This window comes from Ziziphus jujuba, chromosome 7, assembly GCF_031755915.1.
Source record: "Ziziphus jujuba cultivar Dongzao chromosome 7, ASM3175591v1".
In the NCBI taxonomy this organism is placed as follows: domain Eukaryota; kingdom Viridiplantae; phylum Streptophyta; class Magnoliopsida; order Rosales; family Rhamnaceae; genus Ziziphus; species Ziziphus jujuba.
The window spans coordinates 8,163,438-8,188,103 of record NC_083385.1 but is presented as its reverse complement, the minus strand read 5'-3'; the positions used below and the strand labels follow the sequence as shown (position 1 = coordinate 8,188,103).

Genomic DNA, 24,666 nt, shown 5'->3' with positions numbered 1-24,666 from the left:
CTGTTTTTTTCTTTTTTCTTTAAATAAGTTTTTTCCAAGTACAATTTATTTTCTATTTAAAATTGCAAACCTCTTAAATTGAATTTTCATTTTTTTTTGTTCAAAAGGAACTGGCGACGCAATTACTTCGTTTAGCATCGCCTGTTCTTTGTTTTTTATGGGAATAGGCGAGGCAATAATTTTTTTTAGCGTCACTTGTTCCATTTTATTTTTTCTTTAAATAATTTTTTATCCAAGTACAGCTTATTTTCTTTTTAAACTTGCTAATATCATAAATTGTATTTTTGATTTTTTTGTCATCTGTTTTTTGTTTTTAAGGGAACAGGCGTTGCAATAACTTTTTTTACCGTCACCTTTTTTTTTTCTTTTTTCTTTAAATAATTTTTTTCCAATTACAGTTTATTTTTTGTTTAAGCTTACAAATCTTTCTTTATTGTATTTTATTTTATTTTTTTTAAAATTAATCTAAAAATCCCTTTCTTTCTATAACAGACAAATATTCCTTCATTGTTTCTATTTCTGGCTTCATCTCCTCGCCTCTACCCACCTGAATCACTTCGACCCTTTCGAAATCCTCGGTTAAAGCTGTTCCGAGAATCATGATAAGCTTGTCCTTCTCAGAATCGATGCCTCGAGAGGAGGATTCTTAACTTTCTTAATAACCTAATCGGTGTCATTTCCAAAATGAAAAAATAACCAAATTCAACACAATTAAATGTCCACCGCGTCGCCTTTGGCGCATGTTCTAATTACCATTGAATAAATAAATAAATATGGTTTTAAATTTGTTACAAATTGTGGATATGTGGTGTCAAATCCTTTGTAATTAAGCTTTCTAAACTATTTTAAAAATTTTACACGATCATTGGAACTGACAAATGCAATACAGTAACTATTTTGACTGATAATCTGTGCAAAACCTTACGACCATCAAACGAAATTACAAAGGAAATAGAGTCAATAAATTATCCTAATTTTATGGACGTAAGCCGACAAGTGGTCGTTGATATAGCGTCGGCGTTTCTACCTACGACGACGATGAAGCGTCAACGTAGCGTCGACGTTTGTTCCCTAATAAACATAGCATATCTTTCTGTTCTAGCTTGATTCTTTACATAATTTTGCAAAGTTTGTTTGAATTCCTCAATAATTATTTTGATCAAAATCGATGCGAAATGTACAAGAATCAAACGAAATTACGAAGGCAATAAAGTCAATATATTATATTAAGCCGACGCTTGGTCATTTACCTAGCATCGGCGTTTATGAGCAAGATGACGCTGAAGCGAAAACGTAACATCAGCGTTGGTCCCCTAGTAAATGTAACACATCATCTTTGTGTTCTAGTTAATTCTTTACATGATATTGCAAAGTTTGTTTGAATTCCTCAGTAATTATTTTGACCAAAATCGGTGCAAAAACTTGCAAGAATCAAACGAAATTACAAAGGCAATACACTCAATAAATTATCTTAATTTTATGGACGTACGCCGACGAGTGATCATTGATATAGTGTCGGCGTTTATACCTACGACGATGATGAAGTGTCAACGTAGCGTCGGCGTTTGTTCCCTAATAAACATAACATATCTTTCTACTCTAGCTTGATTCTTTACAGATTTTGCAAAGTTTGTTTGAATTCCTCAGTAATTATTTTGACCAAAATCGGTGCAAAAACTTGCAAGAATCAAACGAAATTACAAAGGCAATATACTCAATAAATTATCCTAAGTTTCTAGACATAAGCCGATGAGTGGTCGTTGACATAGTGTTGGCGTTTATACCTACGACGACGATGAAGCATCAACGTAGCATCGGCGTGGGTATAAACCGACGTTATATTGTTATGTTCACGTCGGCGTTGTTCCACATTATTTTATAATTTTCCCATTTTTCTAATGAGATTGAAAGGTTTGATGAAATTTATGTGTACTTATTTTGACCAAAATCAATCGTGAAATTTAAATGCATCAAATGAAATTACAAAGGCAAGACAGTAAAAAAATTATACTAAGTTTGTGTCCCTAAGCCGGCGAGTGGTATTTAAAGTAGCGTTGGTGTTGATGGATAAGACGACGATGAATAATCAACATATCGTCGGTGTTGGTCCCTTAACAAAAATAATATTTCTTTTTGTTCTTGCTTTATTTTTTACAGGATTTTGTAAAGTTTGTTTAAATTCCTTAATAAATATTTTGTCCAAAATCAGCTCAAAAACTTGCAAGCATCAAACGAAATTACAATGTTGAGTGGAAAGAAGACATAAAAAATATTTGCACGTAATTATATTGTCTAAAATATATTTGGGGTACAAAGCCGATGCGTTTACAAGTCAATAGCGTCGGCGTAGTCTTCTTAAATATCAAAAAAATTGTTATAATATTTGGTATTTGAAGGCTAAGACAACGGCACCAAACTAAGGAAACAATTATTTCCGCATCAGATTTGCAGGCCAGGTAGTCCACATGCAAGGGTCATCCCTTAAGCTGCTAATGTGGCCCTGCATAACAAAACGTTGAAGACTATAAGGACTACTTTCAAATAGGCATCAAGGACAAGATATTTATCAGGCATACAACAGTTATAACCTATTTTTATACCTGTAGAATTAAAACTGGTCAGTTTTTGGTCAATTTTTCCACATCCATTGCAACGTCGACCTCTATACTTAGTAGCATTTGTTGCCTTCTCTTTCCTCCTTTTTAATCTTCTTCCACATCCCTTTGCCCTCATCTGAGATGGATCTTTCAGAGTTGTGTCATTAACATTACTACCTTTTTCAGAAATGCCTCCACTCTTTGTGCTACCACCTATGGATTTAAACTGATCAACCAAACTTTACAGAGCATCATTCACAATTACAGCTGCCTCTTTATTTGACATGATGTTATCAACGAGTTCTGAGAAAAGTTTGAACAATTTACTTCACCACGTTAACATTGAACCACCTTTTTTAGTTATCTCTAAACCTTCCTTGTCGTATATTATTTGAGATTTTCCAGCTCTAGTGCACCTTTTCATTATATATTGATTCGGCAGAGGAATATCACCAAAGAGTCGCAAAAATGCCAAAATTTGTCTACATGGAATCCCTTCACTCTCAAACTTTTTATAGCTACATGATGCATAGTCCAAAACTGTATCATAAGCAATTTCCCGAAACCTTGGAACACCTCCATTTGGACAACTCTGGACCGTATAGATTTTATGTGTATCATTTTCACTAACAATTTGTGGCATTGTTACTAAGCTATGCCACAACTCATCTTAAAACTTATAAAAAATATTGCGTGTGTATATCTCAGTCATTTGCTTCTCCATTTCTAATGGTAGTTTCAAAACAGGCTTCTCATTAATATCAACATGATCAGCACTTAAGTCTTTGTGACATTGATGTGCAAGTGCCCTATTAAATCCAAGTATAAAATCCATCAATAAATTTTTCTTCGAAAAGTACCTCTTGAAAAATGCAAGAGAGCTTTCTGCACGTTGGCTACTTGACATTCCAGCTGAAAATACATGATTAACATATGCCGGCACTCATCTTGAATGTAGTTCAAATATTGACTTTAACCATTCATTGTCATGTAGGTTCGCTTTTTCGATGATAGAAGCCCCTTTTTTTTCAAACTCTTCTGGACGTTCTGATTCCCAAATACAGTGTTTAAAATCCTTGTAAAAATCCCTGTAAGTTATTACATTTAAAATATAGAAAACTTCTCAAGTATGTGCCAACTACAATACCTATGGAATGTATTCGGTAAGCTCTGAGCTACAGCCTTTGTCATTGCAGGATCTTGATCAGTGATAATCATCTTTGGGGTGTTTGTAGGCATGCTCTTCTTTAATAGCTCAAATAACCAAACAAAAGATTCAGTTCTTTCATTGCTTAAGAATGCACATGCAAATATCACTATTTGCATTATCATACTGATTAGTGTTGTAAGTTGTATCAAATACTACTACATCACCAAAACATCCATAAGCTCTTCTACAAACCAAATCAGACCAAAAACAACGCTTCAATTTACATTCATCATTTGCATCTATTTCAAACATAAATGATGGATCCCTTTCTTGCTCTGTTAGGAAATATTCCTTCAATAGTTCTGCATCTTGTCCCTGCATTTCATTACGCAACTTAGCTTCGTAGTTATAAATATCCTCCTTCGTACACCTAATATTCTCTATACCCTCAGTTTCAAATTCAAAAACACTTATTTGTTGGTGAGTTGGCACGTTTGCTATTGAAAACTGCTGTGTTAGTGATTTTTTGGCTTCAAACACATTACGATGTAACCTCAATAGATGTACTTTTGTAGGGCTTGATAATGGATGACTGTGCTCTTCAACAAATACACTAATGACATACTTCCCCATTTTGGACATAACCATGGCTAATTTTGCCTTACAATTATCTCTTGTTATCCCTCGACACCTTTTTTTCTTACCACCCTTTTTAGAAGATTCTCCTTCTTTATAACAAATGAATTATTTCCTTATAACTTCATTGGTACCTTTACGTCTCTTACTGGAATTTCTATGAACACTAAATCCCGCCTCTTTTGAATACTTAATGTGAAACTCAAGTGCCTCATCTATCGATATAAACTCTTGTCCAACCATTGGTTTTAAGTTTTCCAACACTTAGGGAAAGTAAACATCATCAACGTCATTAGAGTATGACAGCAGGGATATTTCTACATCTCCAGCATGATGATTATTTGCTTCATACTGTAAATCATTCATGTTGGCATCTGAGATAATAAAATCAACATATGATCATTATTAATTTCCATATAATACATTTCAATCCACTTCCAAATCACACTTATTGACTACTATAATTTATATAACATGCTATTAATCATTAATGCCACAGGGAAGGGATGGAAGCATAGATTTTACAAAAATGAAGCTCACAGGGAAAGGATGGAAGCAATCAAAATTAATAGATGAACATGTATAAAACGGGTGAAACCTTGGCTTCCCACAATTGGAGCTTCCTCTTCTCCTCTATCCATGTTTCTTTCTCCTTTTTTTTTTTTTTCCCTAAATCAGAAACAAAAAGAAATTCATTAGTACACATTGTCAGAATTTAAAAATTTTATCTTTAAATCTAACAGATTATACTTAATGATTACGATACAGGAAACGAAATACTAACCTTTAACCCCGAGTATGGTACTGCCGGCGGCCGTGCGGCGTTCAAAACGATGGTCGATTCAGAAGGATTTGGGATTTTTGAAATGGTCAATGGATTTTTGAAATGGTCAAGTCGGGCCTTCTGGCTACACCATTTGGTGAACAATTCATGATGATGAGTGGGAAATTTTAAACAGCCAGATATGTGTGAAAATGTGGTGCATGCGAGGCAAGAAATGAATAGCGGGAATGTTAAATGAATGCAAAATTTCCAGCAATTATTTCTCACGTATGACAAAAAGTAATCTGAGCCATTCATGAGACTCATTGTAATCCAATGGCTGAGCAATTTCCCACGTTTTTGGACCGCACCTTTTTCGTCCGATCGGTCCTGACCATAGAAGGACTCTATATATATATATATATATATATATATATATACATGTAGAGTTCTTCTACAGTCAAGACCGTCCGAATAGAGTTGCATGCGGATCCGCAAAAAGCAGACGCTACACAAGAAAAAAACGTTAATTTTTCTCTCAGGAGAAAAGCAGACGTTACACACAAAAAAAAAAAAAAAAATCGGTTCTTCTAAAAACAGCTGATTTTGCATCGGCTTTGCTTCTGGTCCGCATGAAACTCCATCCGGTCGCTCCTGACCATAGAATCTCTCTATATATATATGTATATGTATATGTATGGCCAATCGTGGACCGCCCTTTTGAAGGCACATGCTTACAAAATAGATTTCATATGCTCTGCTTACGAACTTCACGAATTTTATAGTTTTTATTTTTATTTTTTTCCTTTTCAAATTGAAATCTAGCATGGCTATCATGGCCTGGTAATTAAGGTTCATTGGTTTGGCACACCCTAGCTTGTTATTCTTATTGCCAATCATTTATTTTTGAGGGAAAAGAATAATAAAAATCTTGAGTTGATCAATTCAAGATGAAGTCTTTAAGAGTACCAAATGTTGTTATTCTGATGATTACATATGTACATTTGCTTCCTTTTATTGTAAAGAAAAATAAAATGATCCCTTCATTGCTATGCAAATTATGCTTTAATCTAGTTTTTTTTATGTATATGCCGTACTTCCATTGTAGTTTATTTATAAGCAGTATTATTTTCTCTTAAAAAAAAAAAAAAAAAAGAGTTATAAGCAGTATTTATTTCCCAATGAGCGTACACATAAAGTCCAATATATATACACTAGCTAGCTACCATATATATATATATATATATATATATATAAAGTTGCACAACCTTTACTTTTTATCTAATTTTAAAGATTATATTAAAAAAATTAAAATAAAATTATATATGAGAAATTTTTTAACACCAAATTTTGAGTACGCATGGATGGTTATTCTATAAAATATAAATCTAATTTTAACGAGATATAATCCTATGATGTAACATTTCGTAAATTGAAAAGTTATTATATTTAAATATCTTACACACATGTACACACTAAAAAAATTTTATATCGAGTTGAAATAAATTGATTGCATACATAGTTTTTTGTTTATGTTTAAGCAACATGCATCAAAACTTCGACAAAACACTACCCGACAACTTTTATATATTTGTGAAAATATTAATTAATTACACCATTCTTTTTTTTTTTTTTTGGGGAAGAATTAATTACAGCATCCAAGGACCAATAACCAATTTGTATTAATTATATCTTTTGGCTCATGCTTGTCTCTCTGAGGCTCTCAAACGTACCATTCTTCCTATATAGCTACTCTAAAAACCCCAAAGATTTAAGAAAGAAGGTGAAAAAAACCAAAAAAAAAAAAAAAAAAAAAAAAAAAAAAAAAAAGGAAAAAAGGAAAGAGAAATTAAATTTATATTACGATAAATAAAAACAAGAAAGGAAAATATTTAAGAAATTTTTTTTTCGAACCAGAAAATATTTAAGAATTAAAAGGGACAAAGAAACATTTGCAATAAATTTGATATCCTTGCTGACAGCTCTGCAGAGCATATACAGTAGCCGATTTAAATCAACCATCTAGCCAGTGAGGTACGGCATATGGTAATTGAAATATTCAATAGACGGTGAAAACTGAAAAGACAAGAGGGAAAAAAAAAAAGAACCAACAAATTAATTATACTTGCCGTATTTGTGCCAACAAAGTAGCATTGCAACACATCTCCGAGCAATATAGAACCTGCATCTTTGCTCTTTCACCATTGCCAAACACCCATAATGCCTCTCTTCTCCTCTGCAACCATCTCGGCGCTTTTCCTGCCGAGAAAAGCATTGACCCATTTACATATATCCCTATTTATAATCAAATGGGTTATATGATCCAAGAGTACCTAAAAATAACTAAACACCCCTATAAAATTTACAATTTAGTAATAGCAAAGAACTTATAGTAAAAGTTAAAACCCGATAGAAATATTAAACACTACATCAAACCCAGAATATATTCTTATATATATCAAATGGTTTCCATTATCACTTTCAGTTCCAAAGCAAAACCCTATTCCTCTCCTCTAATCTATACCTTGAAAGCTACCTAATAAACCCCAACCATCCAAATATTCCCTGCCGATCTTCATGTCAACTAGTTCTCTCTTCGGTTTCTGGTTTCCATAGCTGACAAAGCAGAGCTTTATTCAAACGATTCCTTCTCGTTTTGTCTTGCTAGGCCTTTTCTTATAAGCAAAACGAGTTTCGTCTTCACGAAAAGGGTTGGTCCATCATTACACGTTCTGATGATTAGATCGTGACCGTTCAAGCATTTTTTTGGTCCACGCATTCGGTTCCCATTTGTTCATACGTACTCAACCAATTTATTAAGGAAATGTTGTTTAATTTGAGTTGGTAAAGCCTTATATATATATATATATATATATCGTATAATATACTCCTATAATTTATAAATTGTAAACGGATTCTGAGATATAGCTGGAATTAATATACGTAACTATTAGATAATATTATGTGTTGGACGAATATAATTGGTTTAGGAGAATATTTACATATAATATTTGGATTATAATTAGTTGGAAGGCATTAAAACTTTCATTATGGCGTGTGAAATGGATCGAACAATATCTGAACAAATTTATCCCAGATAGAAAGTGACTACATGTATATCACGTAGGCGCAACAACTTATTAGTGCAACAAAATGTTGTAAATTTAACCGTAACAATTTTTTATGTGATGCTTTATTTCCTTTCTTCCCCCTTAACAAAGTTTTATTTTTCATAGATTCATGAGTCAAATCATTAAGAAAATCAACCCTTAATTAATATTGGATATATATAAGATTATTACTAATACAATACGGAAAAAGAGTTAATTAATGATATATATATATATATCTCACAAATATATGATGGTTTTTGGTGCTTATTATTCCGGAACTCAATATTTAAGTTTAATTAACTTTGTTAATGGTAGAGTACAAATGGTGGAGGAATTTAAAAGGGAATCAAATTGAACGACAATGGTGGGGTCGTCCTACCATTGATGATGGGGCATCACAGGTTGTATCCGTTCATATTTGGTGGTTCAATAATCAGTGGAGTATATTGATATTTAGAATATCCATCATTGAGGGTTTTTGTAAGTTGGTTTTTTTTTTTTTTTTTATTTTAGGTTATAAACTTTCATTGCAATTACCACCCATCTACTCTTACCTGCACCATATAGGTTCTCCAAAAGCATGCTAGCTATTTTTTCAGTGTACACGTTTCTACGTGTGTATGCAAACATATTGACCATGTTCATCCCACAACTAAAAAGAAACATATTGACCATGTCATCTACTCCAAACTGGCCGCGTAACTCCTTCATTCTGTATTTTAACCCAAAAAAAAAAAAAAAAAACTCCTTCATTCTGTATATAATATTATATTAAATGGAAAAACTGAGAAATTCTGGAAGCAAATTAAAGATTTTAAAGTATAAATATTATCTTTCGAAAAAAATTACAAGCTTTATGTTGCCTTCTAAGCAAGATTCAAAACTTCTTACTAGATGGAGAATATATATATAGGCAGTATTCTTTTCGTACTAAAAAAAAAAAAAAATCAATTTTCTGCATCACTCAAAGTAGAGTATTCCCAACTTCTCATACAGCCTGAAAATTTGTTTTCAATTTTTAGATTGTGAGTTTAGTTGTTGCAAAGTAAATTTTATGCAAGTAATTTAATTAAAAAAAATCCCACTTTTTTACTTTTGGTCATTTTTTTGGGTCCTTGATTTAAGACGATCTGTGTGTACTACCGGTGACTTTGACCTTTAACATTACTATGTAGGCACTGCTGTTAAGAAACTGACCAAAAGACCGTATTATAAAAATGTTTTAGGTCTCTGAATATTCACAAAAGTATTTATCACTTGCATTTTCTAACAACTTATTCCCCTATTCCCTTGCGCGGTGAAAAATTTTACAGTAACGTACTCCATACCTGTTTTTGGTTAGAATTAATTGCTTCTTTTTTATCCCTCTAATTTTTTTGTCGTTTTATGAGTCGAAAAATATCAGAAAGTCCTTCTTATCAATGATCTTCAAATCCTATTACCCAAAAAAAAAAAGAAAAAAAAAAACTGATTTTCAAATCCAAAACATGCTAAGGAAGTTGCTTAGTTTCAACTACATTTGATATTACTCGGTTTATCGATTAGTCTTATAACAAACAAAACTTTTTTCAACCCATCTTAAATACATTAATTGTTTAACGTTGCAGCTAGATAAACTGCAGAGTCGGAAAAAAAAAGAAAAAAGAAAGAAAGAAAAGAAAAAAGAAAAAAGACTGATTTTGTCTCGTGGAGAAACTCAACCCCACCCCCCACAAAAAAAAAAAAAAAAAAAAAAAAAAAAAAAAGAAAAAGAAGTGTAAAATGTATAACCTTTTTGTGAGAGATAGAGAGTCAAAACTAAAACATAAAACGTTTTTTGGGCAACAAACCAAAACAGATTTTGATAAAGTAGTTCTAAATTAGTCTCTCACGGGAAGCTTGCCTTATTAATGTTGCCGCCTGTCAATCCCCAGAGAGAGATTCCCTCATTTAATGTGGTGGTCTTCCTGGTTCGGTAGGACAGTGAGTATCACGATCATGAACGATCCCTTTGCTGGGTCTCAGATTTTGAATTTTTGGCTTTCCCTTAATTATTTTCAACCATAAAGACCATTTCCTATACCTCTTAAAATCACTAACTTGTCCTTGCCAAATATCAATCATCATGGTGCAGATTCAGCTTTATCTTTTCTATATATAAAGCAAGGTTATTTTGGGTTTTTTAGATGTATTTTTGGTTTGGGCACTTCTGGGTAGGTGGTTTTTATTAGGTCATTATGGTTGAGAAGAGATCAAAGAAAAGGAAATTTAAAATAAAAAAAAATAAAAAATAAAAAGATTGGAGGGAGAATAATGGGATTAAATGCTCTGGCCCATCTTTCTGCTTTGGTAGTCGCGGTTTTAAATGCTCATGCAGACCCTCTTTCCCCTCTTAAATCCGATCCAGACATTCTCACCTCTCTCACACTTTCTTCAAAGTTTTCTTTTTTATTAACTTACTCATTTCTCTTTCCCTATCTCTCTAGTTTTCTTTCTTTGGTCTTGTTCTTCAATCTTTTTCTCTGTCTTTCTTTTATGTTTATTCAATTTCTTCTTTTTCTTCCCTTTCATTTGGAAAATGATCATAGTGTTTCATAAATCTTTATGGGGCCCTGTTCAACCTGACTGCTAAGGAGTTCGAAGTATCACTTTGTTTATTCCACATCCTGATTTCAATATACACATGTATTTATATATGAAATAGTCACTGTGATATTGGCCTGGTTCACTCAGACAGAACACACATATATGTGTTTTTTTTTTTTTTTTTTTTTTGGGACAAAATTTTGAATGTGGTTCTGATTTGATTGAGCCGTGCCAATATCTCAGTGCTCTTTCATTTCTCTCTAAACTCTCATATACCCCCGTCTGTGCAAGAGAATTGGTGTGTTGCAAAGGTTTGTTTTATCTTCAAACATGCATGAATAGTTTTCAACAGTCATTTTCCTTTGCCTGTTCTTCATTATTATTATTTTTTTTAAGTATTTCTAAGTAGATCTTATTTCTGTCCCCTGTGTGAAGCTTAATCGTTTTTTTCTTTTTGCTGTTGTATTTTACAGTGCGGTTATGGACATGAAACAGTAACCATATACATATATCCTTATAAGTTGGGTTCGTGAAGCATTTATTATTATCTTTTGTTTGTTTGTTTATTTCTGAACTATATTTATTAATTAATTAATTTTTTGCGTTTGAGTTAGAAATTTTTCGAATGGGTTGGCAAAAGATGAGGACTACTGAAAACAAAGTTAAAAGTACCTTACACGTAAAAGTTGCCTCCCGGCAGCAATATATCCAAAGTAAACGCAAGCCACGTTCTCAGGCCCCATGCATGATTGCCTGCCGATTGATTATCTTGATTAGAGAAAAAAAAATTATAAGTTTAAGCATATATATACTTTTATTTGTTCTCCAACAAAAACTGTAAATCTTGGGGTGGTCTCTAAAGCAAGAAATTATTATTAGCATTACTAATTCTGTATGTACTTTGTTGGAATATTAACTCTTTGTTAATAAATGGTTTCACCAATTAAAGCTAAATCATAACCAATTTTCCTTTTATAATGAAACAACTCTTATGTATTCCTTCCTTGCTGTAGTGATTGATTTTTTGAAAATTTGTCTTCTTTTTTTTTTTTTTTTTATGATTGCGATATCTCAGACCATTATAAGTTCCTATTATTATTATTTTTATATTGTATTACATTTAATTTCCTATGTTAATCTATGTTAAATATATATATAAATTGTAATTGAATGCTGCTTATGGGAAGAAATTTTTGGGTATAATAATTCGAAAAGGGTGTGAGAGTATGGTCAACTAATTAGGTTTTCCTGGAATGTAATGGATTTATCAGATCAAGAGACTATCGACCCCAAGTTTAAACAGTCCACCATATAAAGTGCTGGTGGCAGATATTGCTCTTGCTGCCATTATTCTCTAAACTAAGCAAATTTTCAGATATTTTGGGAGTTCAAATCTTCCATCAACTTCAGCAAAATTATTTCTATATATGATAGGATGTAGCTATCAAATTGTTATGCGTTATGTTAGTTTGTAGCTAGATAGGTTTGAAACTTTGAACCAACTAGAAAGCCTGGACCATTATTCTTTTTTCGCCGGAAGCCTGGACCATCATTCGTGAATATATATATATATATATATTTCACATCTCTATGGGAATTTCTCTTTGTTTCTTGTCTTTTCTGTTTTTTGGGGCCCAAAAATAAATAAAAGATGCGAAAAATTAACATTTAGCTTCGTCTGCCATAAACAATAAATTAATATGTCTTTATTGGACTTCACAACGTCCTTTCTTTTACAACATCAGTTGTTTTTTTTTTTTTTTTTTTTTTTTTTTTTGGGATATAATTTTACAACTTCAGTTAAACAAACGGAAACATTCATTTTATGTCCAAAAGGAAATAAAAATTTAAAGGAGATACAATTCAAAATTAACTTTATTAAGTCTCATAGAAATTAATTTTATTAAACTATCATTATCTTTTTCCTTTTTATTTTCAAATAAGATTAGAATTTTCTATTTTCTAGAGTGAGTCTGCCGGAAATGCAAGCAACGTTGAACCATCAGGTTTGAGTGACGTTCCACATGTGCGTTCGCCAACAATGCCCTCTCTTCAACTTAAATAAGAGGACCCATTTCCACAAAATCAAACTCCGCCGTCTCGTTTTTCTATATTTCCTTTAAGCCCTCTCACCTCGGATTCTCCTGGCAAGCTGGATATACTTAGGCATGATGGTAACGAGCTTGGCATGGATAGCACAGAGATTGGAATCTTCAAACAACCCCATAAGGTAAGCCTCCGCTGCCTCCTTCAAAGCCAACACCGCGTGGCTCTGGAATCGAAGATCAGTCTTGAAGTCCTGCGCAATTTCACGAACCAACCTCTGGAATGTTAGCTTCATGATGAGGAGCTCAGTGCACATCACCGACAGAAAACACCCAGAAGCCAAAAACCACTTTCAAAATATAATAATAATAATAATAATAATAAAAGATATCAATAGGGTAATTTAGGAAATTAAAATAATAGTTGTTTACAATAAGAAACACTCAATTTAAAATTTAATTTTGTAATTCTCTCGGGCCTCATTGCATTACATTCCTGGTGTCCAGTGGGCTAGGCCCTTCTTATGGTTACTAGACCAGGACGTTCGTGTAGTCACTTCGAATGAGCTGTAGTCACTTCGTGAGAAATATGACCTTTTTTCTTCTTTTTTCTTTTTTTTCTTTTTTTTGGATAAAAAAAAAATTTCTGACCCGTCTGAGTTTTGACTTTTTCTTTTAGTACCAAATTGTTAATATTTTTCTTTTTCTTTTTTTTTTTAATTTTTTCTAAGAAATATAAGAACAATACTATTCAGCCAAAAAGAAAAAAGGAAAAAAAGAGAGAAAATAGAAGCACAATAATATTGTTGTGGATATAGTCGTGGATCCTACTAGACTTGTCGTACTGTCTTAGATGGTTTCATTGTACTGTTACTGCATTGGCATTAGCGGTTACAGTACCCGGTTTCCGATGTGATTTCTGAACTGAATTTTTTTTTTAATTAATATCTAATTCCAACGAAATCAATTTTAGTTTTACCGCGTCAAACTGTTATGCATTATCTCCACGTGGATTCCACCTCAGCATTTCGGATTAGGCCAAAAGGGTAAATATAATATAAAATCCATTCACTGCAAAATCGTTTGATCCTGTTTAACTATTTGAACTTTTCCATGTATGTCAAAAGTTCATAAACAAAAATCTCATAAACTATAATTAATTCTGTAACTTGCATTTTTTGACACTTTTAAATCATAAAATTTATTAGATAACATCTAAAGTCAAAATGATATTTTGAGATTGACTCAGCGATTAAAACCCAATAGAACATTGTATATATGAACATTTAATAATTTGTATCTAAAAGGTTTTTTTTTTTTTTTTTTAATTGTAAACAAACTTCTCATTAATTTGGTTTTCCACAATAGCAAGGGCTCTAAAAGAACAGACCAACCAAAAAAAAAAAAAGGGTGGCACTTCATTGTAAGTATCAAAAATGCTTTTATTTATTACAGTTAGTTGACATATATAACCAAAATTAGGCTATGTTTATTGATTGAATAACTTATCTATAAAAATGCCTCTCGATAAGATCATTTCATTATCTTTATGTATATTTTTACTTTATTCTGATTTTTTTACCTTAATTTTTTAAAATTAAAACACTCTAATTAAATAATTATTATATATAAATATATTTTGAAAAAAACTTTTATTTCATAGAGATTTAAATATGAATATTGTTGGGAAATATGAATATGAATATATATATATATATATATATGTAAATACATGTAGAAAAATAAAATAAAGTAAAATTAAATTATATGAAATAATCAAATAAATTAAAAATCAGTATTTTCTTGTATTGATTTGTTTTATAGAGGTTTGACTAAGGTCTGTATGATACTACAGTATTTTTAAGATGTTTTCGTCACCCGCTGTACGAGTTTTGTAAGCTTCTCCAAGGATACAACGACTGTAAAAACTTTTCTCTTTGAACTATCAGCGTACCTTTATTTTACTACAGTCATTGTTTTTCTCTTTAATTTTTACATATTTTTCAAAAATTATTTTTCTCTGTAAAACCTCAAAAATTGAAAAGAACTTTTGAAAAGATCATGTCTTCTTCAAACACTCATCCCAAAGTTTTATTTCCTTAAAACTCTCAACACATCACTTTCAAAATATATTTAGGGTCCGTTTGGTATAACTGATAAAAGTAAATCGTTAGTATGTAGAGCTTTGTATAATAGATTTTTTTGAAAAAAAAAAATTTTATTAAAAATTTAATAAGTGTTTGATTGTAAATAATAAAGCTGCATTAAATGCTCAATGAATTTCTATATAAACTAAAAATACTACATTAAATGTTTATTTTGTTTTCATATAAATTAAAAAGAAAAGTTTTTTTTAGAGAAATACAAAATTTGAGCTATTCTAATTAAATTTCCATATAAGGTAAAAGAAAATAATTTTTTTAGAACTTTAGTCTGTAGAGCTTTATATAATAGATCATTTTGAAAAAAACATTATTAAAAAATTAATAAGTATTTAATTGTAAATAAAAAAAATGTGTTAAATGCTTATTAAACTTCCATATAAGGTAAAACAAAAGAGCTTATTTAGAGAAGCTCTGAGCTTCTCTAAAATAGTTTAAAAAAGCTCATTGTTTGGTCAATAAATACTTATTGACTGTTGCCAAATATCTTTATTTTTTTATAAAATAGCTTTTAACATTTAAGTAGAGCTTTTAAGCCCAAAAAAAATTTTGTCAAACAGAGTCTAAAATAGTTTAAAAAAACTATTTTTTTATCATCAAGTGCTTGTTGATTTTTACCAAACACTTTTTTTTTTAACAAAAAAAATTTTAACCTCCAAGTATAGCTTTTAGTGTGAAAAAAATTCTGTCAAACAAACACTTAATTTATTTATTAAAAATAAATAATATTTGCTCCATCAAACGTACAAAAACACAAAAATAAAGATCCAAAGTTCATTTACAAATCATTCAAACTATGTCCAAAATACAACAAATATTTCATAGAAGTTTAAATATGAATATGAATAGACATGTAATTCAATTTGACATATATATATATATATATATATTGGATTTTTTTCATTGAATTTATTGTTAGGTAACACTCCAGAGATTTATACTAACAGAACGTTTGATATATGTTTGATATTTTGATAGAAAATGACAAAATTCTTGGATCGTATATGGGAAATGGGAAATGAATGAAAATTTTCCGTTATTGTCAAGTTATTGGACGAATGATTAAAATTTATGTATTTAATAATTTTTTCTTAAAAAAAAAAATGGAAAAGAAAAGAAAAAACCGCTTACCGAGTTTGGATTCGGGTGGCGGTTGATGAGTTGCAAGTAGTGGAGCCAAATCGCTGGCGTGGAAAGCTCCAGGGCTAAGCACAGCACAGAAGTTTTAGGAACTAAACGTCGACTTATGGCCTGCTACTTCTCTAAGTCCTTATACAAATACACACAACACAGCCCACACAACACAGCCCGAAAGAGAATCTCTCTTCCTCCTTCTCTGCTCTGCCTTTTTTTTTTTTTTTTTGGTCCTTCAGTTTATACCCAAAATCCGTTGTGAGATCCACCGCATCATCGCTCAGCCTTCTTAGAATTCATTCTCAAAATTTTACGATTCCTTTGGATGGCAATCGAAGAAGAAGTGGAGAGCTGTGGCAGCAGAGCCGTGAGTTCATCGCAGGGGCAGACTCGGCATCACAGACAGAAACTTGATGTGTATAACGAGGTTCTTCATCGAATCCAAGAATCGAATTTTGAAGAGGCTAGTCTTCCTGGTTTTGATGATCAGCTTTGGCTCCATTTCAATCGCCTTCCTGCCAGGTACCAATATTTCCTAACCCCTTGTCTATACTTGAATTTGCATCTCTGCTTATTTCTTTTTCGCTCGTTTTTTTCTCGGGCATTGCCTGTTTTCTTTATGAGAAACATTCTGTAAAAGTGGACCAAATTTCTTAACAGGTGCCAAACGCTGCCTCTTTTTTTTTTTTTTAAAAGAATCTTAGTATCAGTTTCTTTGTGCCTTCTGATTTTTTTTTTTTGAAATTTCTTTTTTCAGCACTGTAAACAAGCGGCGAAAGAGAAAGAAAACTTGTGCCAGCCAAAATCATATATTTTTAATTATTATTGTGTTAAGCATACATTTACAGTGAAGATTATAGTGTGTGAATCTTGCTATGTAGATACGCATTGGATGTAAACGTGGAGAGGGCAGAAGATGTGCTTACACATAAGAGATTGCTGCAATTAGCTAAAGACCATGCCGATCGACCTGCTATTGAAGTTCGAATCGTGCAGGTAAATACTCCTGCATTTATTAGCCTCCTTCATTTATTTGCTTGCCATAGTTGTCGACCATATTTAGATGAATGAAAGTGGGAAAAGCAGTTGGTTGACTTCAATAATCTTGCATGCATCATTTTGAGCAGCGAGTTTTGCATGTAATCAGATAGAATCTGAACATATGATTCATAATGATATATACTGTTTGAAATTTTTTTATTGGATGCAGGTATATCCTGTTGATTCTGATTCTTCAATGAAAGAAGATGCACAGAGTTCTTTTAATAATTCAGGCGGACAGGGGTATGGCTAATTGCATTTGTCCATTGGGTTATCCATTCATGTTCTATATTTGATTAGATCAACTACTTTCTGTTCTTTCTAAGTCTATCTCGTATGTGTTACTGAATGAACTATGCTGTCTCCAGGATACATCCACCACCTACCTTTGGTTCATCGCCTAATCTTGAAGCACTTGCACTTCAATCAAACAGATATCTTGTTGAAGATGGGGATAGTGCTATGAGCGAGACACCTTACTTTCCTAGGTAATAAAAATCTGTAAAGACAAAGTATTATAGAAAGGTTTTGTATTGCCTTTCCAACTTATCTTTTTTACTTCTAACATGCACTTGGAACGCTAAAATCTACATATATTTGTGGCTCTATGATGTATTATTATCATATTATGAAGGTAGGTTCATAAGGGTTTAATACTAGCCAGTAAAAGTTTGATGTTAGTTTCTCTCAATGTTTAGAAGATGCTAATTCTATCATTGACATCGGTGTAGGCCTATGCATGAGATTACCTTTTCAACAGCTGACAAGCCTAAACTCCTTAGTCAGGTAGCTCACTTACCCATAAACTGCATGCATGGATTGTGCCATTATGTCTTTAGAGATTATTACTAACATACTCCATCCTGTAATTCATAAAGAAATTATATGAAATTTTGTTCTAGATTGTTTGTTCTTATGCCTGTTCTTAATCCTAACTGTTTCAAATGGAAGCATTACATTTGGGTTTCTTTTGGATGGACCAGATATGCATTGAGAAATGTGTTTAGGGGGAGTTTGAGATGCGAAAAACCATTATCGTGTAAGGTGGCTGTTTTAAATTTATGATCTTTTGAACTTTATTATTATCAAAGTTGAATCTTGGGTATATTTTTTCTAGTTGCCAACCTTTGTCCATTTAAGTAATGGCATATATCAAGACATGCTAATTTATTTCTATCTGGTTTTTTATTCTTCAATGAATACGCTTTGAATTGACAGGGTTAATTACTCATCAAAAAATTGCTAGATTTCTTTTAGGTAGTCCAATATTTGAAATATTTTAATCTAGTAAGTCTGTTTAAAACAGGGATTAAAAGGTTAAAATTGATCCTGTTTGAGATCATGATATTTTCTAAATGGATGGTCAATGATGTACCAATCCTATCAACAACTTAAGTTAGTAGTTCAAACTTTTTCTTGCTCGTCTCTCCTCCTTTTTCTTCCTCTTTTCTTCTTTTATTGTTATTAGTTTAATATTTTTATTGTGAGAAATGATGGGTGTGATGGTGATTTTCACCTTCTTGTAAATAATTGTTAAGCAATGTTTAGACTATAAATTACACATCCCTGGAAGTTTTGAACTCCTTACACCGTCTAAGATTCAGTTGTATGGCACATTCATGCTTGCTGTCACTCTTGCTTTTTTTCCGATCTCATTCTATCCAGTAAATAATAGGTATAAGTGATTGGTTTGCCAGTTAACTTCATTACTTTCTGAGATTGGATTAAACATTCAAGAAGCTCATGCTTTTTCAACTGTCGATGGATTCTCTCTGGATGTTTTCGTTGTTGATGGTTGGCGTTGTGAGGTATGAATTAGTCCTGCATGAATTGTTTGATTGTTTGTTCTTTACAACTTACAGAACTTTGACTTTGAATTTTCATATATATATATATATATATATATATTTTTTTTTGTGTTGCATTACTTCCGTTAATCAAGTATCTTAATTAATAACTTATGGAACTTAATCTGGCTGCATTATGTTTTCTAGTTGTTTGGTCAGATATCTTTACTCGTGATTTATATGTCCTGTTCTATCTCTGTGTATTATGCTTATTTTCTTCTTTGCTTCCCTAGTAATAATGCCTTGGTTATGAGATTTATTTTTAACATTTTTAACTTTAAAAGGCGAATATTGCTTTGTATATGCGCATGGTCGAAATTTAGGAAACTGAGGAGCTTAGAGGTGCTTTGGAAAGGGAAATATCAAAATATAAGGTAATTTTACTTCATCTTACTTACTCTTACTTACTCTCATGGATTCATATGACTTTAGTTATGGTGTTGTCAGCACATTTGTAAAATTGTTGGCCCTATAACTCACACCTTTTACGGCTCTTCTCATATGGTGGCCTTGTTGGGGTTTTCTCCACCTGTTCAATAGAATTTATTATCCATTAGAAAAGACCATTTTGTGAAAATCTATTTTTTACTCCATTCCTTTGGATTGATTCATGATGCTTTCATAAAAACCCATTGAATAGTGGAAGTGCTATACGTGCCCAGTTTGGGGCCCTTCTCACTCTGCCTATTAAAAACCCCAATGAAAAAAGAAAATGAAGGGGAAAAAAATTTCAACAATACTTTATGCATTTTTCTTTTATCGTCATGAACTATATTATGTTCATTAAACATATTACTTTAATGTTCAATAGGAGCAATCTTCTTCAAAACAGAATCCAGGTGCTGTTGATATTGATATTGGAAATGAACAAGCAAAATTGGAGCCCTTATGTAATGTTTTAGAAATACCGACTGATGGAATCGATGTATGGGAAATAGATTCCAGTCTGCTGAAATTTGAGAATAAACTTGGATCTGGGTCATATGGTGATCTGTAAGTTCTACTACTCTAGGTCATTTGTCTCATTGTGTATAATTTTTGGGCTGGTCATTTAATGTTCAACTGCTTCAGGTATAAAGGATCATATTGTAGTCAGGAAGTTGCTGTCAAAGTCCTCAAACCTGAGCGTGTCACTGCAGAGATGCTGGGAGAGTTTTCACAGGAAGTTTACATAATGAGGTTGTCTTCATGTCTACTTCTAGCTTCTTTTGTTCCAAATTGTTCTTTGATGAGAATTATGAATAGACATTCACCACCCAAAAAGTTTTGTGATGAAAAAGCACAGGTGCTCTATTTCAGCAAAATCAGTTAAGCAGTCGGGTTCTTAACTTTACAACATTTGATCATATGACACTATGAGGTCCTGAGTCTCTATTATTAAGTTCTCCCATTAATTTATAATTTATTTGTGGCCCTGTCCCATTTAATTTGTCCCTGTCGACCTTAAAAAACTTTTAAGATGTTTTTAGTCTATTTTGGAAATCTATAACTGTTACAGTCCATTATATCTCTTGATTCTGCATTTAACTGTTGCTATGGAGCTTGTCTGATACCTGTCAGAAAGTTTCATGTCTTTCTCTTTCCTTATTGATTTTAACAAATTTTGGCAGGAAAATTCGGCATAAGAATGTTGTGCAATTTCTTGGTGCATGCACTCAACATCCAAATCTGTGCATTGTGACTGGTAAATCTTAGAGAACCTTATATGTTAGTGCTCCATATTCTCAGGGTCCTATTTATAATCTTGAGAAATTTGGATTTCTGCTATTAATGGAGGCATTTTGTCATTTATTTATTTTTTGCTATGTTAAAGAAGAAAATACTACCGCTTCTGGAATAACTATAATGAGATTGGCAATACCTAAAATGCTCATATTATAAATAATTATCTATTCTAATAAAATTTATATTTTGTATGGTGATTTGGAAGTCTTATCTGATTAATAAATGGATGTTTCGATTTTGTTTGATTTCTCAGAGTTTATGTCCAGAGGAAGCCTATATGACTTTTTGCATAAGCAAAAGGGCGTATTTAATCTTGCTTCTCTACTTAAAGTAGCAATTGATATTTCTAAGGGGATGAACTATTTGCATCAGAATAACATAATCCACAGGGACCTCAAGACTGCCAATCTTCTGATGGATGAAAATGAGGTAAGTCTGTTACATGACTTTTATCATCAGTAACAGTTCACTTCCTGTCAAATAGCATTGTTTCCTTTGGGGAATAATAAGAATAATGAATGTGAGACTGCTGAGGATAATACTTTCTTATCTCCCATTTAATTATCTAGATATCAAGATTTGGTTTACCCCAATTTTCATAGTTTTTGTTTCTGAACTTGTGCAGGATGTATCTTAATCATTAGCACATTTTGCATGCATCTTATCGTATTCAATAGCGTCAATTTCTTTTTATGAATATCTTATATAAAAAAATTTACTAGCTTTATATTTGTCTTGATATTTATAGCTTCCTTTTATTATTTTTAATTATGTTGTGTTTTCCTCCATGTTTTGAACTGAGTTACCAGTTAAACTTATGCATCTTGTTGAAAATCCTCACTAAATGATGAATCAGAAAGGTTGCTTTGTTTCTCATAAATCCAATATTCCTTAATCAGGTTGTTAAGGTTGCTGATTTTGGGGTTGCCAGAGTCCAAGCTCAGTCCGGAGTTATGACAGCTGAAACTGGAACATACCGCTGGATGGCACCTGAGGTAAGACTTTTACATGACCATGACTTGCGTAGGTGGCAAAAGAACTTCATTAAGTTACTGTCAAATTTAGTGTCTCACCAATAACTACCATAATTTTGGACGTTATTATGAGAAGACTGTTTTTTAGAGTGGACTGAGTGGTTTGGTTGAGCAAATACTATCTATTTCCTACCATTTTTTATGAGAGTTTTTTTGTACGAAGGTAATTGAACATAAACCATATGATCACAAGGCAGATGTTTTCAGTTTCGGGATAGTTCTTTGGGAGCTTCTAACTGGAGAAGTAAGTGCTGTCATTTTCTGCAAAAGAAAAATGCACTTGTGCAAGCCTGCACATGTGTATATTACTTTGTTACTTTACCCATTGCATTTGTGTAGATGATGCACAAATTACAACACTAGTGATAAACCTTACGTTTTATGACCAGCTTCCATATTCATTGTTGACTCCAGTACAAGCAGCAGTTGGTGTGGTACAAAAGGTATATTTTTCTTTCAAATTTACCTTAATTGCCTTCCTGTACTATTCTTATTAATAAGTATTGATCATTGAAATTTGTATGGGTGCCAGGGTCTACGACCTACAATACCTAAGAACACTCATCCAAGGGTTGCAGAACTACTTGACAGATGTTGGCAGCAAGACCCAACTCGGAGACCTAACTTCTCTGAAATTATAGAGATCCTAAAGCATATAGCGAAGGAGGTACTGTATGGCCCAAGACTAAGATCTCCCTTTTACATTCTAAAGTTTCTGCAAAACAGAGCTACGAGAAAGAATGTGATCAATTTGTCAATTCTGAATAATTTTGATTTTGAAACAGGGGAATGATAAACAAGACCGGAACAAGGACAGATCTGCAGGCAGGATTTTTTCTGCACTGAAATGGGTCAATCACTGAAGATGTGAAATTTCTTTTGAAGGTTGAGAAATTGAATTGCTTAGTCTATTTTCTAGTTGTACATACCCTTTGTATTGTACGGCATTTTTCACTTATGATCAACCAATCTAGTGGCAATACAGCATTTTTCACTTATGATCAACCAATCTATAAGTTTTGTTTCCTTCTTTTGTGCGTGCTTTTTGGCAGCGTCATTGTTCCACGGTTTCTTCCCCTTTTATATTACCTTTAACATTTTTGCTATATTTGCCTTGAAATATTTGCAAGATATGTAATGGGTTAGGTTGAACTCAACGCACCAGACCAGTGGTCTCTATCTTACCAACCACGAGCCAAGAGGAGGTATAATTAATATACTAGGTGGGATTGCTTGCGATAAGCTGTGTGTTTTTTTTATTAAAATATAAAATAAAATAAAATAGAATAAAATTTAAAAAAAAAAAAGAGAAAAAGAAAAAAAAATTATATTGAGAAACTATAAACAAAAATGGATGCGTTACCAAAGACCTAAGAGTTTCTATGTATATGATGGCTAAGAACAGATATGTGAATGTATGATCTCTACACGCCACTGAAATATTTGTATAGAAGTGTAGCAACATTGATAAAATAGTTGGGAATTTGTTAGATTAATGGTAATAACGTAGCGTACGATCTTTTTTAATAGAAAACATTGCTCCAGATGGCAGTGCTATTTGCGTGGACGTCTGGTAAATATATCTGAAGACTTGGTAGATCGGCCATTACTGGATGTGCTGAGCAGCTGCCGAGCACGAACATTGACTTGCAGTCGAACGAGTGAATGCATGCAATGCAGAGCGATGCGCGACTGTCTCCTAACGTACGCCCCACGAACCAATGCTTGCAGCTTCACCAGGCTCTTCAGCGCTCGAAATGCCCGTCGTGCCTGTTTAAATTTAGAAACTCTAATAAGCTCAAGGTAGAATGAGATAAGAGGTTTTCAATTTGAAGAAACCTGTTAAGCTATAATAAAGTAAAGAGTTGGACTCAGTACAAGATGTCCCCTGAAAAATGCTTGGATTTTGATAGCAGCAATGTCTTGTTTGGTTAGAACCTGCTTTTGGGGTGTTGTTGAATCTGTTGATGCAGGTGGGGAATTGGGGTGTTCAAGAATGATTGTTTCTTCATGGAGATTTGAACTGCTGTCTTCGGTATGAACAACAATGATATCTCTGGCAGATGATCGGACAAACTTCCTTCGGATTAGCTTGAACCAGTTTCGTGAAGTTGCCATTCTTGTAATCTACAATCTATCTTGAATACTTGGAAAGTTTTTCGTAGTAGTTTGTGGACTTGAGCATGGTTTCAGATTTTTAATGCCTTTTCCACACGGTCGGATCATAGTAGGATATATGTAGCGTAAAGGCAGAGGAAGAGATGTGGACACCATGTACATGTTTGGTTTACTCAGTGTCTAAATACTTTTCTCAGAAGCTGAGAGAACGTGGCGGGATGAATATCTCTACCACCGCCTCTATGTGAGTTTGAACTTTGAAGCATTCGCAAAATCATTTTTTATTTTTCTCTCTCAGTACAAGAGGTGAATTTTAGTCGTTGTAATATTTGAATCTAAAATGAGTTTAACTTCTGCTGTCACCTTATTTATTTTTTTATTTATTGGTCTAAAAACGATTTTAACTAAAAGTTTTTAGTATTAAAAAAAAAAAACATTATTATTATTATTATTAGTAAAAGCCTTTTCTTGAAGGGACGAAGACAGGCGAGTCGCTTTTAGCTTTTCACTATTACATAGCGTAGTAAACACTATAAACTATAAATTTTACTTCTACATAACGTAAACACTATAAAGTACAAATATTTTTTCCCTCTTGTTTTCCATTGAAAGCCAAAAATATTAAAAAGGATCGCATGAAAATGTATGGTTCATTAGATAAATGATAGCTTAATAACATATTATTTATTTATTTATTTTTTCAGTTTTAATCAAGCTTCGCCTTAGATGTTCATGG

The 24,666-nt window shown here is 32.4% G+C and overlaps 3 protein-coding genes and 1 long non-coding RNA gene across 14 annotated transcripts; 2 read left to right on the top strand and 2 right to left on the bottom strand.

Moving 5' to 3' along the window:
* Window positions 1-4,763: 4,763 nt before the first annotated feature.
* Window positions 4,764-7,955, bottom strand: LOC125423709 (uncharacterized). Of its 2 annotated transcripts, XM_060818781.1 has the most exons (3): window positions 7,671-7,955; window positions 5,168-7,405; window positions 4,764-5,052 (listed from the first exon to the last, which is right to left on the bottom strand). In XM_060818781.1, the coding sequence occupies exons 2-3, from the start codon at window positions 6,044-6,046 to the stop codon at window positions 5,017-5,019; spliced, it is 915 nt and encodes a 304-aa protein (XP_060674764.1). In that variant the 5' UTR covers window positions 6,047-7,405; window positions 7,671-7,955; the 3' UTR covers window positions 4,764-5,016. The 2 variants fall into 2 exon arrangements, with proteins under 2 accessions (XP_060674764.1, XP_060674763.1); XM_060818780.1 differs by having other exon boundaries at window positions 5,168-7,955.
* A 1,609-nt stretch (window positions 7,956-9,564) lies between these two features.
* LOC107431469 (uncharacterized) lies at window positions 9,565-12,495 on the top strand. The gene is made up of 2 exons (XR_001582631.4): window positions 9,565-11,135; window positions 11,298-12,495. It is a non-coding gene; the product is annotated as an uncharacterized LOC107431469 (long non-coding RNA).
* A 3,637-nt stretch (window positions 12,496-16,132) lies between these two features.
* On the top strand, window positions 16,133-23,478 carry LOC107431473 (serine/threonine-protein kinase STY8). 10 transcript variants are annotated; one of them, XR_003057837.3, is made up of 18 exons: window positions 16,133-16,687; window positions 17,047-17,161; window positions 17,376-17,449; window positions 17,575-17,694; window positions 17,938-17,992; window positions 18,904-19,014; window positions 19,377-19,427; window positions 19,865-20,046; window positions 20,125-20,232; window positions 20,664-20,737; window positions 21,032-21,207; window positions 21,678-21,773; window positions 21,976-22,056; window positions 22,202-22,255; window positions 22,345-22,479; window positions 22,598-22,697; window positions 22,959-23,017; window positions 23,358-23,478. XR_003057837.3 is itself a non-coding variant. In XM_016042388.4 (17 exons), exons 1-16 carry the CDS (start codon window positions 16,491-16,493, stop codon window positions 22,673-22,675), a joined length of 1,707 nt encoding a protein of 568 aa, XP_015897874.3. In that variant the 5' UTR covers window positions 16,133-16,490; the 3' UTR covers window positions 22,676-22,697; window positions 23,358-23,478. The 10 variants fall into 10 exon arrangements, 6 of the variants coding, with proteins under 6 accessions (XP_015897874.3, XP_024934865.3, XP_015897873.3 ...); XR_003057838.3 differs by having other exon boundaries at window positions 23,343-23,478; XR_009639565.1 differs by having other exon boundaries at window positions 22,943-23,017.
* On the bottom strand, window positions 23,367-24,644 carry LOC107431476 (protein IQ-DOMAIN 20). The gene is made up of 2 exons (XM_016042394.4): window positions 23,691-24,644; window positions 23,367-23,582 (listed from the first exon to the last, which is right to left on the bottom strand). The coding sequence occupies exons 1-2, from the start codon at window positions 23,928-23,930 to the stop codon at window positions 23,367-23,369; spliced, it is 456 nt and encodes a 151-aa protein (XP_015897880.3). The 5' UTR covers window positions 23,931-24,644.
* Window positions 24,645-24,666: the final 22 nt, after the last annotated feature.